Source organism: Cydia splendana, chromosome 17 (genome assembly GCF_910591565.1).
Source record: "Cydia splendana chromosome 17, ilCydSple1.2, whole genome shotgun sequence".
In the NCBI taxonomy this organism is placed as follows: domain Eukaryota; kingdom Metazoa; phylum Arthropoda; class Insecta; order Lepidoptera; family Tortricidae; genus Cydia; species Cydia splendana.
The window spans coordinates 15959615-15978350 of record NC_085976.1 but is presented as its reverse complement, the minus strand read 5'-3'; the positions used below and the strand labels follow the sequence as shown (position 1 = coordinate 15978350).

At 37.5% G+C, this 18736-nt stretch overlaps 1 protein-coding gene across 3 annotated transcripts in view; it reads left to right on the top strand.

Annotated features, from left to right (window-relative positions):
• The window catches only part of LOC134798923 (limbic system-associated membrane protein-like), a 68914-nt gene that overhangs the window by 23802 nt on the left and 26376 nt on the right, over positions 1-18736 (top strand). For all 3 annotated transcript variants that reach the window (XM_063771352.1, XM_063771351.1, XM_063771350.1), the window contains one exon: positions 11377-11584. In XM_063771352.1, the coding sequence (XP_063627422.1) occupies positions 11377-11584 (208 nt within the window). The remainder of the gene's footprint in view (positions 1-11376; positions 11585-18736) is intronic.

Genomic DNA, 18736 nt, shown 5'->3' with positions numbered 1-18736 from the left:
TACGTCATTTAAGAGCGCTATTACATTTCGGCGTTGAGCGAGTTTAGGTATTTTACGCGCTGCGGCAGGCCGTGCGAGCTCAGTATGCCGATCCCTTCTACCACACTCGCACTACAATGATGGATTAAACATTCTTGATCCTTCGCGAAGCATATTGAAATCAACCATAACAACACTAACTGTACTTAACTTTTAAAGTTCTAAAACTGTTATTTGGTAAGTACGAAAATACTAAATGCAGTGCAAATGTACATAGGCGCTGTTCATAAATTACGTCATCTATTTTTGACGATTTTTGACCCCCCCCCCCACCCTCAAATCATCCAAAAATCAAGCTTCGGATGAATCTGTTTCCTCCTACGTCATGTTACCATCATCCGATGTCCAGACCCCCCCCCCCCCACTCCTCCCATTTGAAACGACGTAATTTATGAATAGCCCCATACTCGTACTTATGAAGGTATATTACTCGAAAGAAATTATAGGTACCTACTCGCTTATTTACATGTTTCGTCATTGCATTTGGTACCTATAGGTTGTAAAGTTTGTATCAACGAGGGTTTAAAAACGAACTGGTACTGAGGATCTGATGATGATTAAGGTGGTCACGGATACCAATCAACCATGTAGTAACATGATTAGGCTCGTTTGATTCGTCTCAACAAGATCTTTGACACTGAAGATACACAGGGTCTGATGATGGAGCTGGAAGGTGGCCACGGGTACCAGTCTATCATGTAACTAAACAACTTCCTGTTTGGGCTCGTTTGATTCATCTCAACAAGATCTTTGACACAAGACAGTACTCAGGGTCTGATGATGGAGCTGGAAGGTACCATTACCAATCAACCATGCAACTAAACCACATCGTGTTTAGGATCGTTTGATTCGTCTCAACAAGATCTTTGACACTAGGTGATACTCAGAGTCTGATGATGGAGCTGGAAGGTGGTCACCGGTACCAATCAACCATGCAACTAAACCACTTCGTGTTTAGGCTCGTTTTATTCGTTTCAACAAGATCTTTGACACAAGATAGTACTCAGGGTCTGATGTTGGAGCCGGAAGGTGGTCACCGGTACCAATCAACCATGCAACTAAACCACTTCGTGTTTAGGCACGTTTTATTCATCTCAACAAGATCTTTGACACAAGGTAGTACTCAGGGTCTGATGATGGAGCGCGAAGGTGGCGACGGGTACCTGTCTATCATCATCAGCTCCATCATCAGACCCTGAGTAGTATCTTGTGTCAAACATCTTATTGCGACGAATCAAACGAGCCCAAACACGAAGTGGTTCAGTTACATGGTAGACTGGTACCCGTGGCCACAGTCCAGCTCCATCATCAGACCCTGAGTACTAACTTGTGTCAAAGATCTTGTTGCGACGAATCGAACGAAGCCAAACACGATGGTTTAGTTGCATGGTTGATTGGTACCGGTGACCACCTTCCGGATCCATCATCAGACCCTCAGTACTACCTTGTGTCAAAGATCTTGTTGCGACAAATCAAACGAGCCCAAACACGAAGTGGTTCAGTTACATGGTAGACTGGTACAGTCACCTGCAATAATATGTTACTCTTCGAAGGTCGCAGAAATATCTGACACGCTCTTATGGCTCTACAAATAAGATCGTGTCAGATATTTTTGCGGCGTTCGTTGTGTAGCATATTATTGCAGGTGACTGTACCCGCGGCCACAGTCCAGCTCCATCATCAGACCCTGAGTACTAACTTGTGTCAAAGATCTTGTTGCGACGAATCGAACGAAGCCAAACACGAAGTGGTTTAGTTGCATGGTTGATTGGTACCGGTCACCACCTTCCGGATCCATCATCAGACCCTCAGTACTACCTTGTGTCAAAGATCTTGTTGCGACAAATCAAACGAGCCCAAACACGAAGTGGTTCAGTTACATGGTAGACTGGTACCCGTGGCCACCTTCCAGCTCCATCATCAGATCCTGAGTACTATCTTGTGTCCAAGGTCTTGTTGAGACGAATCAAACGAGCCTAAACACGAAGTGGTTTAGTTGCATGGTTGATTGGTACCGGTGACCACCTTCCGGCTCCAACATCAGACCCTGAGTACTATCTTGTGTCAAAGATCTTATAGAAACGAATAAAACGAGCCTAAACACGAAGTGGTTTAGTGGCATGGTTGATTGGTACCGGTGACCACCTGCCGGCTCCATCATCAGACCCTGAGTACTATCTTGTGTCAAAGATCTTGTTGAGACGAATTAAACGAGCCTAAACACGAAGTGGTTTAGTTGCATGGTTGATTGGTACCGGTGACCACCTTCCGGCTCCATCATCAGACCCTGAGTATTATCTTGTGCCAAAGATCTTGTTGAGACGAATCAAAGGAGCCCAAACACGAAGTGGTTTAGTTGCATGGTTGATTGGTACCGGTGACCACCTTCCGGCTCCATCATCAGACCCTGAGTACTATCTTAAGTCAAAGATCTTGTTGAGACGAATAAAACGAGCCTAAACACGAAGTGGTTTAGTTGCATTGTTGATTGGTACTGGTGACCACCTTCCGGCTCCATCATCAGACCCTGAGTACTATCTTAAGTCAAAGATCTTGTTGAGGCGAATCAAACGAGCCCAAACACGAAGTGGTTTAGTTGCATGGTTGATTGGTACCGGTGACCACCTTCCGGCTCCATCATCAGACCCTGAGTACTATCTTGTGTCAAAGATCTTGTTGAGATGAATAAAACGAGCCTAAACACGAAGTGGTTTAGTTGCATGGTTGATTGGTACCGGTGACCACCTTCCGGCTCCATCATCAGACCCTGAGTATTATCTTGAGTCAAATAAATACATATAGAATGTCAGGTCGTTTCAAATATTTTTAATCCTGTCCGGTAGTTTATTAAACTGTACCATTATAAATTATAATACTATAATAACAGTGCTAGGATCAAAGTCTCTCGTTGCGGTTTACACGCACACAGTATAGCGTATTACACGGCGCCCGCCGCACACAATGATAAAAAACCTCGTCGTCGCCGTTGAAAATGTGCGGAGACGACCGACACACGTCATGCCTCTACAAGCTCTGCCGCGGCACTGAGCTGGCGCAGCGCGCGTCATCGGTAATATAGAGTAGTTTTCAAAAAATTGCCAAAAAATTATAGTAGAATTTCATAAACACTAATGTATACCAACAGTATAAGCAAACGTTGCAGATTGCTTGAGTATGAAAATGACTTCGATATTTTAAGTAGATTTTCGTAGGAATTGACACTTGTTTCGGAGAGAAAATCGAGTTCGTTTTACTTTGATTTTCTCTTTCTCAAAGGTATGTAGGAAAAATATAGTTTGATATACCTAAAGTACAGGGTATTAGTAATACAAAATAGCCAGGTTTAGCAGAGTAAAATTCTCAACATTTCCAAATAAGAGCTCGCCATTCAGTGCTTCACGGGGTTTTTCGGAAACGACCATCAGAAAAAAAATCATTACTAATTTAATAAGTCCTTTTTCTAATATTTACAACAATATTTATAAAGATAAGAATACGCTTTTACTGGAACAAGTACTCATTGTTTCTAATAATGAGCGCAAAGTCCTGAATTTCGTCGACTAGTATCATCAATTTTGCATTATTTCGACTTTTCTTGTAAGAGCGCTCTTAATAGATCTAGAAACGATATGGATTAGAATAATGTGTCAGTGTCAAAAGTGACGTTTTTGTTTGAAGAAACGGCACATTTGACACTGACATATCTAATCCATATCGTTTCTAGATCTAGTAATTGACGTATCTTAAGGTTCGAATCGGGCAGTTAGTAACCGAGCTTAGTCATGATTGATGATGACAAATATTTTTATTCATTAATTTACCTTTAAATGTATTTTTATTTCAATACCCTGCTCCAGCAAGGCATCTGAATTATTTATACTCTGACAAGTTAAGTAATTTTTAAGTGGCAAATATTGTCTCCGCCTACATTTTGCATAATGTTTTAAGTGTAAAGGGCATTTTCATTTAGGGGGAATTTATTACATTATAAACGTCATCGCCAGCTGGTCGGAAGGTAGGGCAAAATGGAATTTTTAACGTCGGATTCAGATGTCCAAATTAATATTTGTGAACATATTTCCACCTACATTCTCTTAATTTATTTTGCTAGACAATCCAATGCATTTGTCGATTACTGTAATTATTTACATCTACTATCGGTTGAATCCAATAAATCTTTCTCAAAGCTATATAAATAACAGATGAGGTTGTAAATTTCATTTTACGGCTCTAGTACTAAAAATGATTTAATGAAACACGGATTGGGCCATACAAAATACGAAAAATAAAATTTGCATTTCATATGTACAATACTTATGTATGTATTTTATGTATTTATTGCATAAATTTATGTAAAAAGAGGAGGAATATTAGGAAATAAGTAAACGATCCGTTAAAACTGATTATGCATGTAGTTGAATAGGGGTAGCGTGGCAGCAAGATCCTGTTTAGTTGTCCCGTTTTACCCTTGACCCCGTCTGGCCCTATTCACCCTTAGTTTATTAATATATTTGAAGCAATTGAAATACAAACACACACAAGACAGAAAATGTTCACCTCATTGTTTATTTAACAGTTTTTCTATTATTCAGAGGTTGTCTGGAGGAGATTTATTGTCATAGCGAACATTTCATTGAAAAAAAAGAATGTCAGAGAATTTAACGCTTATTTCTTGACGTAGGGCGTTGATACATAGTTATTTACGGATCAAGTGCGGAAAGCAGGAAATTTCTATTACCTATTCACACATGTATTGTACAACGTTTTACAGTACATATGGCCCTTTAAATTTTCGACATATGCACGGAAAGAAACTTATTCTCGCACTAGTGGGAAAGTAGCAGTAAGTATTGTGTATTTTGAAACGAGTGTATATGTATGTCTTTCCTCGAACAGCCAGCCACGTGTATAACGTAATCCCAGTGTTTATGGCTCAGTTGAATAAGATTGTTTTATAAGACGAGAAAAACACAAAGCCATATATTCATCCACGTATACCCTTATTTCTTTGAATCCGTACAATTATTGCAGTGATTAAGTTCGCATACCTTAGCAGGATTGTGACTGATTTTGTTGCGAATTGTAACTCATTCGATTAGGATTGTTATATAATCATGAAAGTGGTAAAGAAATCGGAAAAGGAAACAATAGACGGAAGGGCGTATCGAATACTTGGTACTAAGTAACAGGTATTTACTATTTTATACCTGGGGCCCGTTTCTCAAAAGCTTGTAACTTGTATTACAAGGGGAAGTCCCTTTCTAACAAAAGCTGTCAAAAAGTGACATCCGCTTGTAACTTGTAATACACGTGGAAATCCCTTTCTAACAAAAGCTGTCAAAAAGTGACATCCGCTTGTATTACAAGTTACAAGCTTTTGATAAACAGGGCACTGGTATTCGCTCATTAATTGTTGTTATAGAGATAAACAAAACTATGTGTAAAACGTATATTTTTATTTTAAAACTACTTAACTAAAAATAATACCTTCTTAAAATTCGCAACGCAAACTCTTTATTTTAATAATGAATAAAGGTTCTATGTTAAAAATATTCTGCGAGAGATTACCCTTTTAAAAAAACATTAATTAAAATATAAATACAAAAACTTAATAGAGAATTCACCTACCAACCTTTTAATTAAGCTTAGAATAAATTTAAAAGTGGAAAAGTTACTGTCTTGGGTGAGTCTTAAACTCACGGCCTCTAGATCGATACTCCAGCGCGCTGCCATTTGAGCCAACAATACCTCATCCTTCTAAGAATCCTTCCATCCTTCTAGGTAGGTTTTTTAAGGCCTTGGTGGCTCAGATAGCAAAGCGCTGGAGTATCGATCCAGAGGCCATGAGTTCAAGTCTCACCCAAGACAGTAATTTTTCCACTTGTAATTTATTCTAACCTTAAATAGCCTCGTTCGCACACGTTTCTGCTTGTAAAATTAAAATTACTTTTTAATTTTTTCTCATGCAGCCCCCACATAAGTAATATGCGTAGCAGTATAAAATATTTACTGAATTCACAAAGTAACAAGTATTTGGACCACCCCAGCACATTAAAATTCATGCCACGCTGCAAGGTGCAGGCTGATTCCTGTGCATTGTTGTAACATAGGCATGGAGCCAAAACAAGCTTCTAAACCCAAAACATCACAACTTGTATACAACTTCCTTGGACATACGTCCTTTTGACTTAGAATAGCTCGTAGAGTTAAAGGGTGACAACTCTCACGTAATTTCTTAGGACATACGTCCGTTTGGTTTAAAAAGAAGAACGTGTGCTTCTAGAGAATTCTAAAAACGAAACTGTAATTAAGCGTAATCTGTGTGAATTTTTGTGGTCATTCTATTTGAGACTGGGCTTCTATTGTGAAAGGAAACTAAGGTGCACTACAAATTTTTAGCTCGTGCAGTTTGTTTGGGATGTAATGAGCTTTGTTTTAGGTAGAACGCATATTAGTAGCAGGCAACTTGCAAGTAAACTAAACTAAATGCGCCAATTGCATGGTGGACAGAGCACGTTCGACGTATTGCCTCTTTGTATATTCATACAAATTTACAAATTTGTGTATTCATACGTAAGTGTGACAGCAACACGTCGAACGTTGTTTGGAGGCAACACGTCGAACATGGATGGCGGTAGGCCCTCAGGATACCGTAACCTATCACTACCATTCATTCATTCTTTTAAAATTATGGCTTCAGTTCAGTGGGACCATTTCGCCATTATCAAGGTATTAGGAGCTTTAAATACGGTTAAAATTGTACGGTTAGTACAAGACGGTGTACGGTGATTTTATTAACTTTTGTAAAGCCATAGCTGGACTTTACAAATAGTACGTGGACTACCGGCCGTTGTCTGCAAAACGGTGGTTAAACGCGTTTCAAGATTAAATTCTCCATTCACTGCACACTACCACATTAGTTTACTGTATAACAAAGCTATCGATATTACACCTTAAGCAATATTAATGGGCAAAAAACAAAGGAATTAATCACGAGGTTATCAAGATGGCGCTCGAAGCGGAAGTCCATCACTACCATATTCATTTTCATTAGTCGTAGCAGTGACAGTGATAGTTTGTAGCAACTAAAGTGACCATTATATCTTTGTCAAGATGTTTGTAAACTTGACTGTTAGTACAGGGTGCTTTTGTCATCACTGACCAAACTCGGAGAGGTGAATACGTAGGTCATAACTGAACAACTTTTACTATGGGGCCAACCCCGAAATCGCGAACAAAAATCAGCTGTTTATACAAAACATTGACTCTGATTCACCGAAATGTATGAGACGGCAGAATTTTTTTCCCGATTTCGGGGTTGGACCCATAGTAAAAGTTGTTCAGTATGACCTACATTCACCCCTCAGAGTTTGGTCAGTGATAACGAAAGCAACCTGTATTATTGTAAAAATAATACACGGTCGTGTCTTTGAGATGTGTAAATATATTTTTGAAATACAAATACAAATGATTTATAGTATTTATTGAGAAATGTTGGCTTGCAAGAATGTTTGAGAACTCGACTGCGCATATACTTGCATAAGCTGTTGAATGTCTACAGGAAAGACGAATTATATTTTATATTCCGTAATGAATTAAAATTATTTCTTCTAGTATTAGGTCAGGTTAGGTTTGTTAAGGGGCCCACTTATTAACAGTCCGCCGGACGGTATCGGCCTGTCAGTTGTTCGGAACTGTCAAAATTTTGTTCGTCAGTTAGAATATCGTCCGGCGGACTGTTAATCAGTGGGCCCCTTTAGTCTGATTACGCGCGGAGAATAGTAGAAGCCTAAGTGTCAAGTAGGCGAGACACTCTACTTTAGGACTAAGATTTAGTCTGTGCAGGCAAATTTAGGCGCTAATATATTGGTTTCGGATTTACTGAACCAAATGAGGTTAAGCCGTATGCAGTTGAAATGCCTTTCTCACTTTAGTCGCGTACTTGAAGCAATAGTTAGTTCTTGAGGTCGATCCTAAGTATAAGCTAAACATGAGATGTGTTGATTTAATAAAAATATCTCTGAATAAAATCACGTGTATGATTAAAATGGATTCAGGTAAGAAAAAATATCAGCCTTTAATAGATTTTTTTTTAAATTATGTTTGAGTCAAAAAAGTATTTCACGTTATAGGTAAATACCTCATCTGAAACTCGAATAGCCTAAAGCATGACTCACGCTAGACCTGGCCGGGCCGGGCCGAGGCGTCCGACATGTCATTTTCTATAACGGCTGATCAGTGATCACGTGGTGCTTTCTATAGAAAACGAAGCGCCGGAAACTCCGGCCCGGCCCCGGCCCGGTCTAGCGTGAGTCATCCTTAAGTCAGTTACTCTTTATCAGCGTATTAGCGTGTAAATGGTGCCTTTCTTGCAGAAATTGGTAGGCGAGCTTAGGGCTAAAACACACCGAGTCATTAATATTGCCAAAAAGAATAGATAGTATAGAGGGGTCCTGTCATAGTAAATTTTGTAGTCACTGTAAATTTACTGCCATCTATCGACACACGACTAAAACTAAAAATGAAAACGTATAGAGTTATCAAAAAATTTATATATATGGATAAATGATTTTATTATTTTTATATCATTTTGATCCATGTTCATTCACTGATATCTATTTATTAAAATTGTTAAATATGAAACGGTGTCGTCACGCCATCTAGCCGAAGATAGGCTAAAGGTGTGCGCGCCATCTATTCGAGAATGACTTTTACTTGAATTCCGAGGCACGTTTTTTCCTTAGACTTTATTCGTCTTATACGAAGTTACATATGTCTTTGATATTGCCAAAGCTGAAACCGGAAACAAGTACTTATATACAATTTAAAGGCCAACACGCCAATTCGAACGTACACTGACATTAGAATGATATATGAATCATATTATTTCGTTATTTGTTTTTCGCTCTTAACTCTTATAATAATCAAAAACACGAAAAAAGTCAAACCAAGGGACATAGACATGGTCATTATACTTATTAGGTACAATAAATTGTGTAAAAATAATTTCCTATATCCAGATTGGAAAATCGGAACTACTTTTGTATGGAGAAGCGGTAATTCACTATAGTCTTAATAGAATAAACTTCTGTAAATTAATTACAATTTACTTTACAGATAAATAAACAACGATTTTATAGACGCTTAAAAAATCCTAAAGTTTATTTAGGTGCAATACGATTGGTAGAAATCATACAATAAGTATATATTATACACAATAAGTATAATATAGTAAGATTTTATACAATATTTTTATAAAAAGTCACAATTCGTCCTGCCACAGAAAACTCCGCTTTGTATGCTCCTAGCCTTACTCTTAATAGTCTTAATACCCTTTTTTCATAGTACTGGCTCCCTGCCAGAACACGAAAACCTTGGTAGCGGCGACTTGCGTCAATAATGCGAAATTTATAGCCGCAAAATGATTATTCGTATAATAAAATGCTCAAATGTTAGCAACAAGTGGGGAGATTAAACGAATGTAACTGGATATATTAAGTTAGAAACACAAGAATGGAAATGGGAAAATGTTGGATTGTGCTAATGATTTGATTTGTTCGTACATTTTCTATTTTTTGAGGGACATGTTAAAGTACATAATAGCATGGTATAATAATATACTCCGCCTGGTACTCCATTCCGAGATTCGCGTATGACCTAACTGACACGCGCCTACGTCATCATGCTGTTTACAGGTTCTCAAACTTTGAAATGTGGGAGAATTTTAACCAACGGTGAAAATTATTTTAACGGCATTGATTTTAAGTTATTTATGTAGAAACATAGTAAAATAAAACAAATCTAATGTATTAAATTAAACTTTATTTATCTATACAAGACAAACGTTTAAAAAACTAATTCACAGTTACACATTAATTACCAAGCTTACGACGTGAAAAGTTTGGAAAACACTGCGACTGCTGACACTGAGCGAGAAGGAAATAACAATTAACACGCGTTCGACAAGGATGACGGTCAGGGCATGAAGTTATCTAGATCCGAATTGTCAAATGTCCACAGCGCTATCCTGTGTTGCCAGTAGTATAAACAGAATTACCCGAAAGTCTGAAATTTCTTTCGTGAATCGGAAGATATTGCTAACGAGTAATTAAAAATGACGTGTTATTGTAAAATTTAAGCTAAAATACATATAAATGAAAATTATAAAATTATAAAGAAATATTTTAACTTATTAACCATAGGTATAATGTACCCATGTAACATGTTATGTTGAAATAAAGTGGCAATGTTATTGTGACGTAATCGCGTGTCACTCTGGGAATGGAAGACCATGTTTTATTAGACCATGCATAATAGCTTTTCCGTAGCTAAATGTGGATGAACTTTGATAAATGACAACACACTCGAAACTTAAGAATGCCACGCGGGTGGCAAACACGGCAAGTCGTTTTTTTTAAATAACTAAACTTGTTATCTCCGAATGGGCTGTTTCATAATTTTGAACCATATAAATAGAATAGAAAAATTGTATTTTTTTTAACGTTTTATTCCAGTTTACTTATGAAGGCGTTTTCAGCAGTAACAGAATAAGTACTCACTGGATAAAGGAAATAATACCTTTCATTTAACAGATTAGGGTCCAAGCCGAAAAATCCATCTCATACCATACTAGGTATACCTAATTAGGTGAAAATGTTCACAAACACGAGATGTTGCAAATTCTCTAAGAACCGCTTTTAAAAGTTAACTCGAGGGCCACATTTGTTTTAGCTTTTAATACAATAATGTATGACAGTGGGCGTTGGGTCGAGCGTGCACGCTCGTGGCTCGTTTTATAGACAGAGCATAATTTTTACCACCGGTTTGCAAGAGGAAACCATTGTTGATATTAAACTTAGATGTTTGGCAGTCCTCAACTGAGCGTTTCTCAATAAAATCTCGACTCGCACAGCTAAACCACAGAATAAATAATAGTACCTACTAGGTACAGAAGACTCACTCTCTAACAAAACGCGTCTGGTACGATCAGCACAGATATGGCCGATTAGGTGGCGACTGCGCCACGCGCGGCTTATGGCTTTCCCCAAAATTGGGGTCGAACGGATGTACTTTTAGCTACCTGTAGCAAAGCGACGAAATCGCGGAGTGAGCCACGCCTGGCTAAACTGTGAAATGAACTTCGCCCGCAGTACTTCCAGACCGATACGACTTTCAAACCTCCCGGCTTAAAGGCCAACGCACTTGCAACCTTTTATGTTGTAGGTATCCTTGAGCGACGGTAATTCCTTACCATTAGGCGAATCTGCTCATTTGCCTCCCATGTCATAAAAAAAACTTATAATTCAAAAGTTCTTATAAATAATTTCTTGTTCGCAGGTGGGCTGGCTCAGAGCAGAAGACCAAACAGTGCTGACCATGCACGACCGGGCGGTGCTGGGCGCGCGCTACTCCGTCAGCCGAGACTCTCCTAGGACTTGGCAGTTGAGGATCCGGCCCCTTAGAGCGGAGGACCGCGGTTGCTACATGTGCCAGATCAATACGCAGCCCAGTATGAAGTGGCAGATCGGGTGTATAGATGTTTTTGGTGAGTTCATATTCACAAAGGTAACATTCGGATACAGACTCCAGCGTTACTACTGCAGGACTGCGGTGCAGCATTTCTACCGACTGGATTGCTGCAGCATATGTCAAGACGAATTTTGCTGCTCGGATTTTGTATGCCGAAAAAGTGGTAAAATAAAACGATTTTTTTTCCGTATCAACCCTATGGTGTGGGGTGTGGTTACATTCTTTACAGAGGAACAAAATTATTCGTTACTTCGTTTTCAAACATTGGTTTGGTACTTACGCGTTCACAAACATTTTTACTCGTACAAGCAAACGTTCCAAAAATATATTTACACGACCACGATGATATCATGAAGTGACACATATAAATCAAACGCACATGTAACACCCCAGTTGGAGTTGCATGCGACCATAGGGTAACCGCTTACTCTCAGGCGGGCCGTATGCTTGTTTGTTACGTGGTATAAAATAATCATTGACCGTATGTAATATTGTCCATTCCGTGTCCAGGTATAGTTACGAAGTAGGAAACCCTAATTTGCACTAAATCGAGCTCACCTAAAGACACTGGCGATTCCGGACTAATCCAATTAGAAGTTCCGCCGTTGCTGGAAACGAAAGACAAAGAGCACAAGGGGGATTTCTTGTAGTGCAGGAAAATTATGCAGTGGCAGCTAATTTACATCGTAAAGAACTTTCTCATATATTAAATTAGTCTTATGATTATTCACAACGACGGGACATAATCGCGTAACATTAAGTTTTAAATTTACCTCCGACATTTCGAGGACGGCGTTGTCCCTGTGGTTTTGAAGAAGACTGACTTAAGTTGACATCAACATCTTCTTTGCGAGTTTTTCGAACTACCCGCAGTTGGTCTTGTTTATTAACTTGAACGTTTTGCGCACTAGACTTATGATTATTAAAAAAAAAACTCGTGATATTATTTTTCGTTTTCCTGTCGCTGACTGTAAGTATGTACTGTACTATGCCGATACTGTAATGTGTTCATGTGACACGATGTGTGCTCGTGTAGGAAATATTGTTTGTTAAATTAAAAATACCGGAGTGTTTTTATTTATGAAACTCAAAAACGGATGATTGTAGATTGATTACTCAACGCGTCCGATGTCGCCATACAAAATTAGTTAAATGCTAACCCAAACCCCTAAAGTCAGACCGCAATGTCTACCGCACCCCTTTATTTCCCACTGATTTCTGGGGCACTGATCGATAGCCCCACCTCGATTTGGTTCCGTAACTCCGTAACTAACTCTTTTAAATAATTCACCTTTGTTAATAATTTATCAACTGGGTAAGAACGAAATGATGAAGTTAGAATAAAGGATTTTGTTTGACACTGTTTACACGACATAGTTACGGTCCGATTCGAACTTTAAGATACGTCAAGTATTACGACGATATGGATTAAGTAGATATAGTAAGATATGTTAGCACTTCTTTTAAAATTATGGCTTCAGTCCAGTGGGACTATTTCGCCAGTATCAAGGTATTATTAGGAGCTAAATACGACGACTAACATTGTACGGTTAATACAAGACAGTGTACGGTGATTTTATTAGCTCTTGTAAAGCGATAGCGGACTTTACAAGTAGGACTACCGGCCTTTGACTCCAAAATGGTGGTTAAACGCATTTCAAGATTAATTATCCATGCACTGCACACTACCACATTGGTTTACTGTATAATAAGCTATCGATAGTACACTTTTAATGAGCAAAACACAAAAATCATGACGCGTGACTATCAAGATGGCGCTCGAACTGGAAGATATGTTAGTACGTTTTTGTTTGAAGAAACGTCACATTTGACACTGATATACATACGTCGTTATCGCGGGGGCAACAACGATTTGACAGTAGTGAAAGATTATGACAAATAAATAATAACAGAAGTGACATTCCTATCGAGTAACGTTTATATTTACCTATGGGTTGGTAATGTAGCAGAATCGAATTTAAATAAAAGTTTGGTCATATTTTACTAATATCACATAAAATACTTTCAGAAGTAAGTAAATACTGATATAAATAATTAAATACATTGGTGACTTATTTTTCAAGTTGACTGACACGTTGACTTATAGGTATACGTTTACAGAGTGAAATACAAGATTAATTGACCTTTTCCAGCGAAAACTTTATGCTAGATATGAAGAACATCTTAGAGGTTTAAATGTGTAGGCAGTATATTCCACTTTTACAAAACAGACGTTCTGTTACATGTGTTCTTTGACAGTCTTGTTTTTGCTCCCGCGATAACGACGTATGCTGATATATCTAATCCATATAGTATCTAGACGTAATATTGGACGTAGTATCTTATAGTTCGAATCGGGCCGATACTCGTGTCGCGGATAACACAGGATTATGGATCAATAGCGATATTCAGATTTTCTAATCTGTTATGGTTTTGATGTTGCTATGCAGACATCGGTTAAATCGGGGCAAAATTAAATGACTCCCTATCTGTCATTTAATTTTCACTTATATATGTTAAGGCTATGCTTGTGTGTGGGTGAGGCATAGCACACACACTACAACTGGCACTTAGGTACATATATGCGACGTGCGAAATGCACTTCGAGTCGTATTATTATCTCGCTCGCACTTATTGGTCTACGGGAGATGAACTGCAAGTGGTGTCAAGATAGTATACCTACTCTAAATTATGCTTCAAACATATATTTTGAGTTTGGCCACACAGCAACCACAAGTTTGGTATTGCAAAATTCTATCGACAATTTTTCCGAACCGATAATAAAGCGCTGCCGTTACTTTACTCCGATGGCCCACAAAATGCCGACAAAAAAAAACATGATAGCCCACTCCCACTCTATACACTAGAGTTTAAAACCAAATGCGAACCAGGACTGCATAAAGCGGCTGTAACAGTCCTGATGAGTATTTGATTGCCAACGCGCGGCGGCTGTGGTAGTGATGTATTTAGTCTGTGAACCCCAAAATTCCCGGCTTTTAAAAAAATTGGAGATTCTAATTTCTCAAATAGCTTAATCGTAACATCCACTTTCATACTTCCAGGTCCAGTTCAAATTTTCCCTAAAAGGCCACCCAATTTATGTGTGTTATTTTTGATATTGAAAAGTTTACTTTAGTTTGTAACTAACGGCTTTTTTGTCACGGCTCATGGAAGCCTGATGTCCGCTTGGCAAGTAATTCCTAGAATTGGCTTAGGCACATTTTTTTACGAAAGCGACGCCATCTGGCCTTCCAATCCAGAGGGGAAACTAGACCTTATAGATTAGTCCAGTTTCCTCACGATGTTTTCCTTCACCGAAAAGCGACTGGTAAATATTAATATAACGTACATAAGTTCTGATAATTTAACGGAAGAGCGGTGCCTCCCAACACAGGCATATATTGCTTACCGGGAGACACCATCCCTCAAATTATATGTACTGTTTTTTATGAAATAAAGAATTTTGTATTGTATTTTGTATTTAATTTCATTGGTACGAGGAGTTTGAATGTGCAATATTTGTAACTTACGATAACTAGCTAGCTATTACTAATGGATAATAAAATAAAATCGAATATATTGTATTATAAAATCCTATAATATTAAACCCGCCAAATAAATTTATGAAATAATACAAATTTCAGTAGTTTTGTCATTGCAATCCTATACGATACCTAGGTACTATTCTATACCTAGGTATAATAGTAAATACAGTAGTTAGATATTGGCAAAATATTATTTAGTTATGATCCTTTTACACGATAAGAAGAAGAAGTAGCGTTTATAAAGTTAAATTAGGTAATTATACACATTTTGTCATTATTAAAAATATGCATGCAAAACAATCCCCGCGGGTTCCCTGTTTTAGCGGGATTATTTTTAAACTGATATTATCACATCACTAGTCGGTGGTTTACTTTGCGGCACAATCCAGCGGTTTATTTTGTTGACAGTTTTTGTATTGTGTTAAACATTGGCTTATTTACGCATTCACTGCCGCGCATTGTGGATGGTGTGTTGTCATAAATTGAAGCTGCCATGTTGAGTGTAGAATGATAATGTGCTATTTTGTGTTCAACAATGTCAGTCACGGGGTCCCTTTGTTTCCCATAAAGTTTTAATGTTTGTCATATTATCATTAGTCCTAAAACTGCAACCGTTAACTTTTCAGGGTTTTCGTAAGGTTATCCTATAGATAGGTTAGGTTAGATTTATTATATGGCAATTTTGAAAAGTGACGCGTTTGTGGACCAAATAAATTATGACTAACGAAAATGCGGGCAAACAATACATTATGACTTAAAACTTTTTGGGAAACAATAGAGACCCGTTAGTCACAAACAGTATTTATTTGTATGATGAGCACAGATTTTATATAATTATGTTCCTGAGTCATGGGTGTTTTTTATACACGCACCGTGGGCCTCTTAAACCGGACAGATTTTAATGAGTGCATTCTTGACCGCATTTAGAGACTAAAATGTCATACGAAGTTTCCTGAAATCGATCTTGATTTAGAGATATTGTCAATTTTTGTCTTAACAACAAAACTTCCGTGAGACACAGACATATTAAATATATTAACAACGTAAAATACGCGAGTGACCCGTTGTTAATATATTTAATTTTTGTCTTAGTGAAAAAACACCTTTTTAGCTGTGACGCCGCGCCGCCATTATGTGACTTGGTTAGTTTAGTTAGATAATAATATACCTACTGACAAGATATTAAAGTTTTATAGGAAACTCGCAATTTCTTATCTGTAAATAAACAAAAACTATACTTATTCGTTGTAATGATTTGTTTTCCGCCAAGATGTAAAAAGAAATAACGTGTCGTGTGAAACAAAATACAGAATTTATTTTCGGCAACAAAATAATTTTTTTTTCGCCGGATCTGACCAAAACTTGTATAACATTTTAGTGCTCCTTATTACCGACAGGTATATTAAGTAAATTAGTTATTCTTTCCGTTTTTTTTTCTATTTACATTATGATATTCAATGTCAATAATAATATAGTCCCTTGCCCCCTTTGGATAATGACCCCTACAAACGGACAAACAACAACATAAAATTATTGAAACATACGTTTTACTCACAAGTGCTCATTATTAGTCATTATACGTATACTTTATTCCGGAGGTAAGTGCTACTTCCGTGAAAAGTCTATAGGTATTATTAGGGCCATGACATACTGAAGGCACCTTTGTATTTTAAGTAATATACAGGGTGGCCAAAAAATAAGTGCATTCCGTTGCCATAGGGTAAATTTAAAAGTTTATAAAATGCATATAATATAATGTTAGTCTGTAAGGTATTTGTAATATGGGCCTTGTTGCATGATTAAAAATTTTAATTAAATAAATAAAAAATAAGTACACGCGAAATCGTTTTAAGTGTGATCGTACTAATAAGTGTGTTTTAATACTTTTTTAAAGCCGTCTTCGAAATTGCCACAAGTGAGCGTCGACCTTTAAGGCATCGGGTGTTTTTGTTAATAACGGATACATGCTGGGGCATAAATATATCAGTAGCTTAATAGTACATTATTGTCGAGGCTCGGAAGTAGCTACTTGCAGGCTGAGGATTCGTTTTAAACGGACGACCTTGGGAGTCCGTTTAATTGAATCCGAAGCCAGCAAGTAGCCTTCCAGCCGAGTCATATATAGTGCTTTTCTCAAAAATGGTGCAAGAAATATAAATATCATAGAAATATTTTACAAAAGCAACGTTCTTACGTATATATTTTAACAGAAAAAAGTAGAAACAATTGAAAAAATTAGCTTTGCCGCCTTTTTATTTTTTTAATAAAAAAATAGAAGTGTATTTTTCTGCCGAAAATACGCCAACCTATTTGAGATAGCTAAATAGTCGCGGTACTAATCATCTGTTTGGCTGTTTAATGGGCCTGTGCCTTCATTTGATATGGCCATTTCAACTTTTAAAAAGTTTGGAACTCGACAAATAATGGAATTTGTATGCAACATTGCAGTCCCAAAATCGAGACTGCAATGTTTTTAACTTTTTAATTTTTCACTGACCATAAACTACGCGCTTCGCAACCTATTTTTTAAACGGCAAAGTCGACTTTGCCGTCCATTTTTGAGAAAATACTTTACATATGAACCTGGCTTGAAAACATGACTTTGTTCGTTATAGGTAGACATTCAAATCAAAGAATGCAAAGTTACACAGGCCGTACGTATTACACACGATTTTCACTTAATTTTAATTTGAGCTTACTGTGGGACTTAGGGCGCGATTCGGGAAATGAATTAGAGATTCACTAGATATGAATTAGTAAAGATATGTGACGTCCCACGGCAAAAGTTACCTTATGGCGGCGGCAATAATATTGGAGCGGCGTTAATAATGCGTAAGCGCCAACCGCCATAAGGTACCTTTACCCGTGGGACGTCACATATCTTTACTATTTCATATGTAGTGAATCTCTAGTTCATTTCCCGAATCGCGCCGAGTCAATTTGTTGTGTTGTGTATGTAGGTAATAATGTCCTGTAATATTTATTTATTTATTTATTTTGTTTGCATGCATAAATAAGCGTGAACGATCTCCAAGGTCATATCAAAACCATATCTAAACCGTAACGAATAGATAAATCGGAATCGGGCGTATGATCCAGACCACACCTTATAAAACAAAGTCCCCCGCCGCGTCTGACTGTTTGTGTGTTTGTATGTTCGCGATAAACTCAAAAACGAATTAAGTTTTTAACAACTTACCTATCGAAATAAAGTCAGTCGAAGGTAAACAATTTAAAACTATCTTAAAAAATTGGCTTATTATAGATGGTCAAGCAAATCTTGTCAGTAGAAAAAGGCGCGAAATTCAAATTTTCTATGAGACGATATCCCTTCGCGCCTACGTTTTTCAAATCTGCCGCCTTTTTCTACTGACAAGATCTGCTTGACCAACTATAATAGAGTATTCTACAGCATGAAAGAGTTTGTCGATAATGATGATAGAGTATGATGCATGTTACTAGTTAGAGCATAGAACTTTGTTACTAGTTATAGGTTAGTCATAATTATATTGTACGTCCGAGATGGATAAACTGTTGGTTCATAATTGTAGTATTGTCAACATCTTTGTACACAGTTATACAATAAATTATTATCTTATCTTATTTTATCTTATCTTAACGGA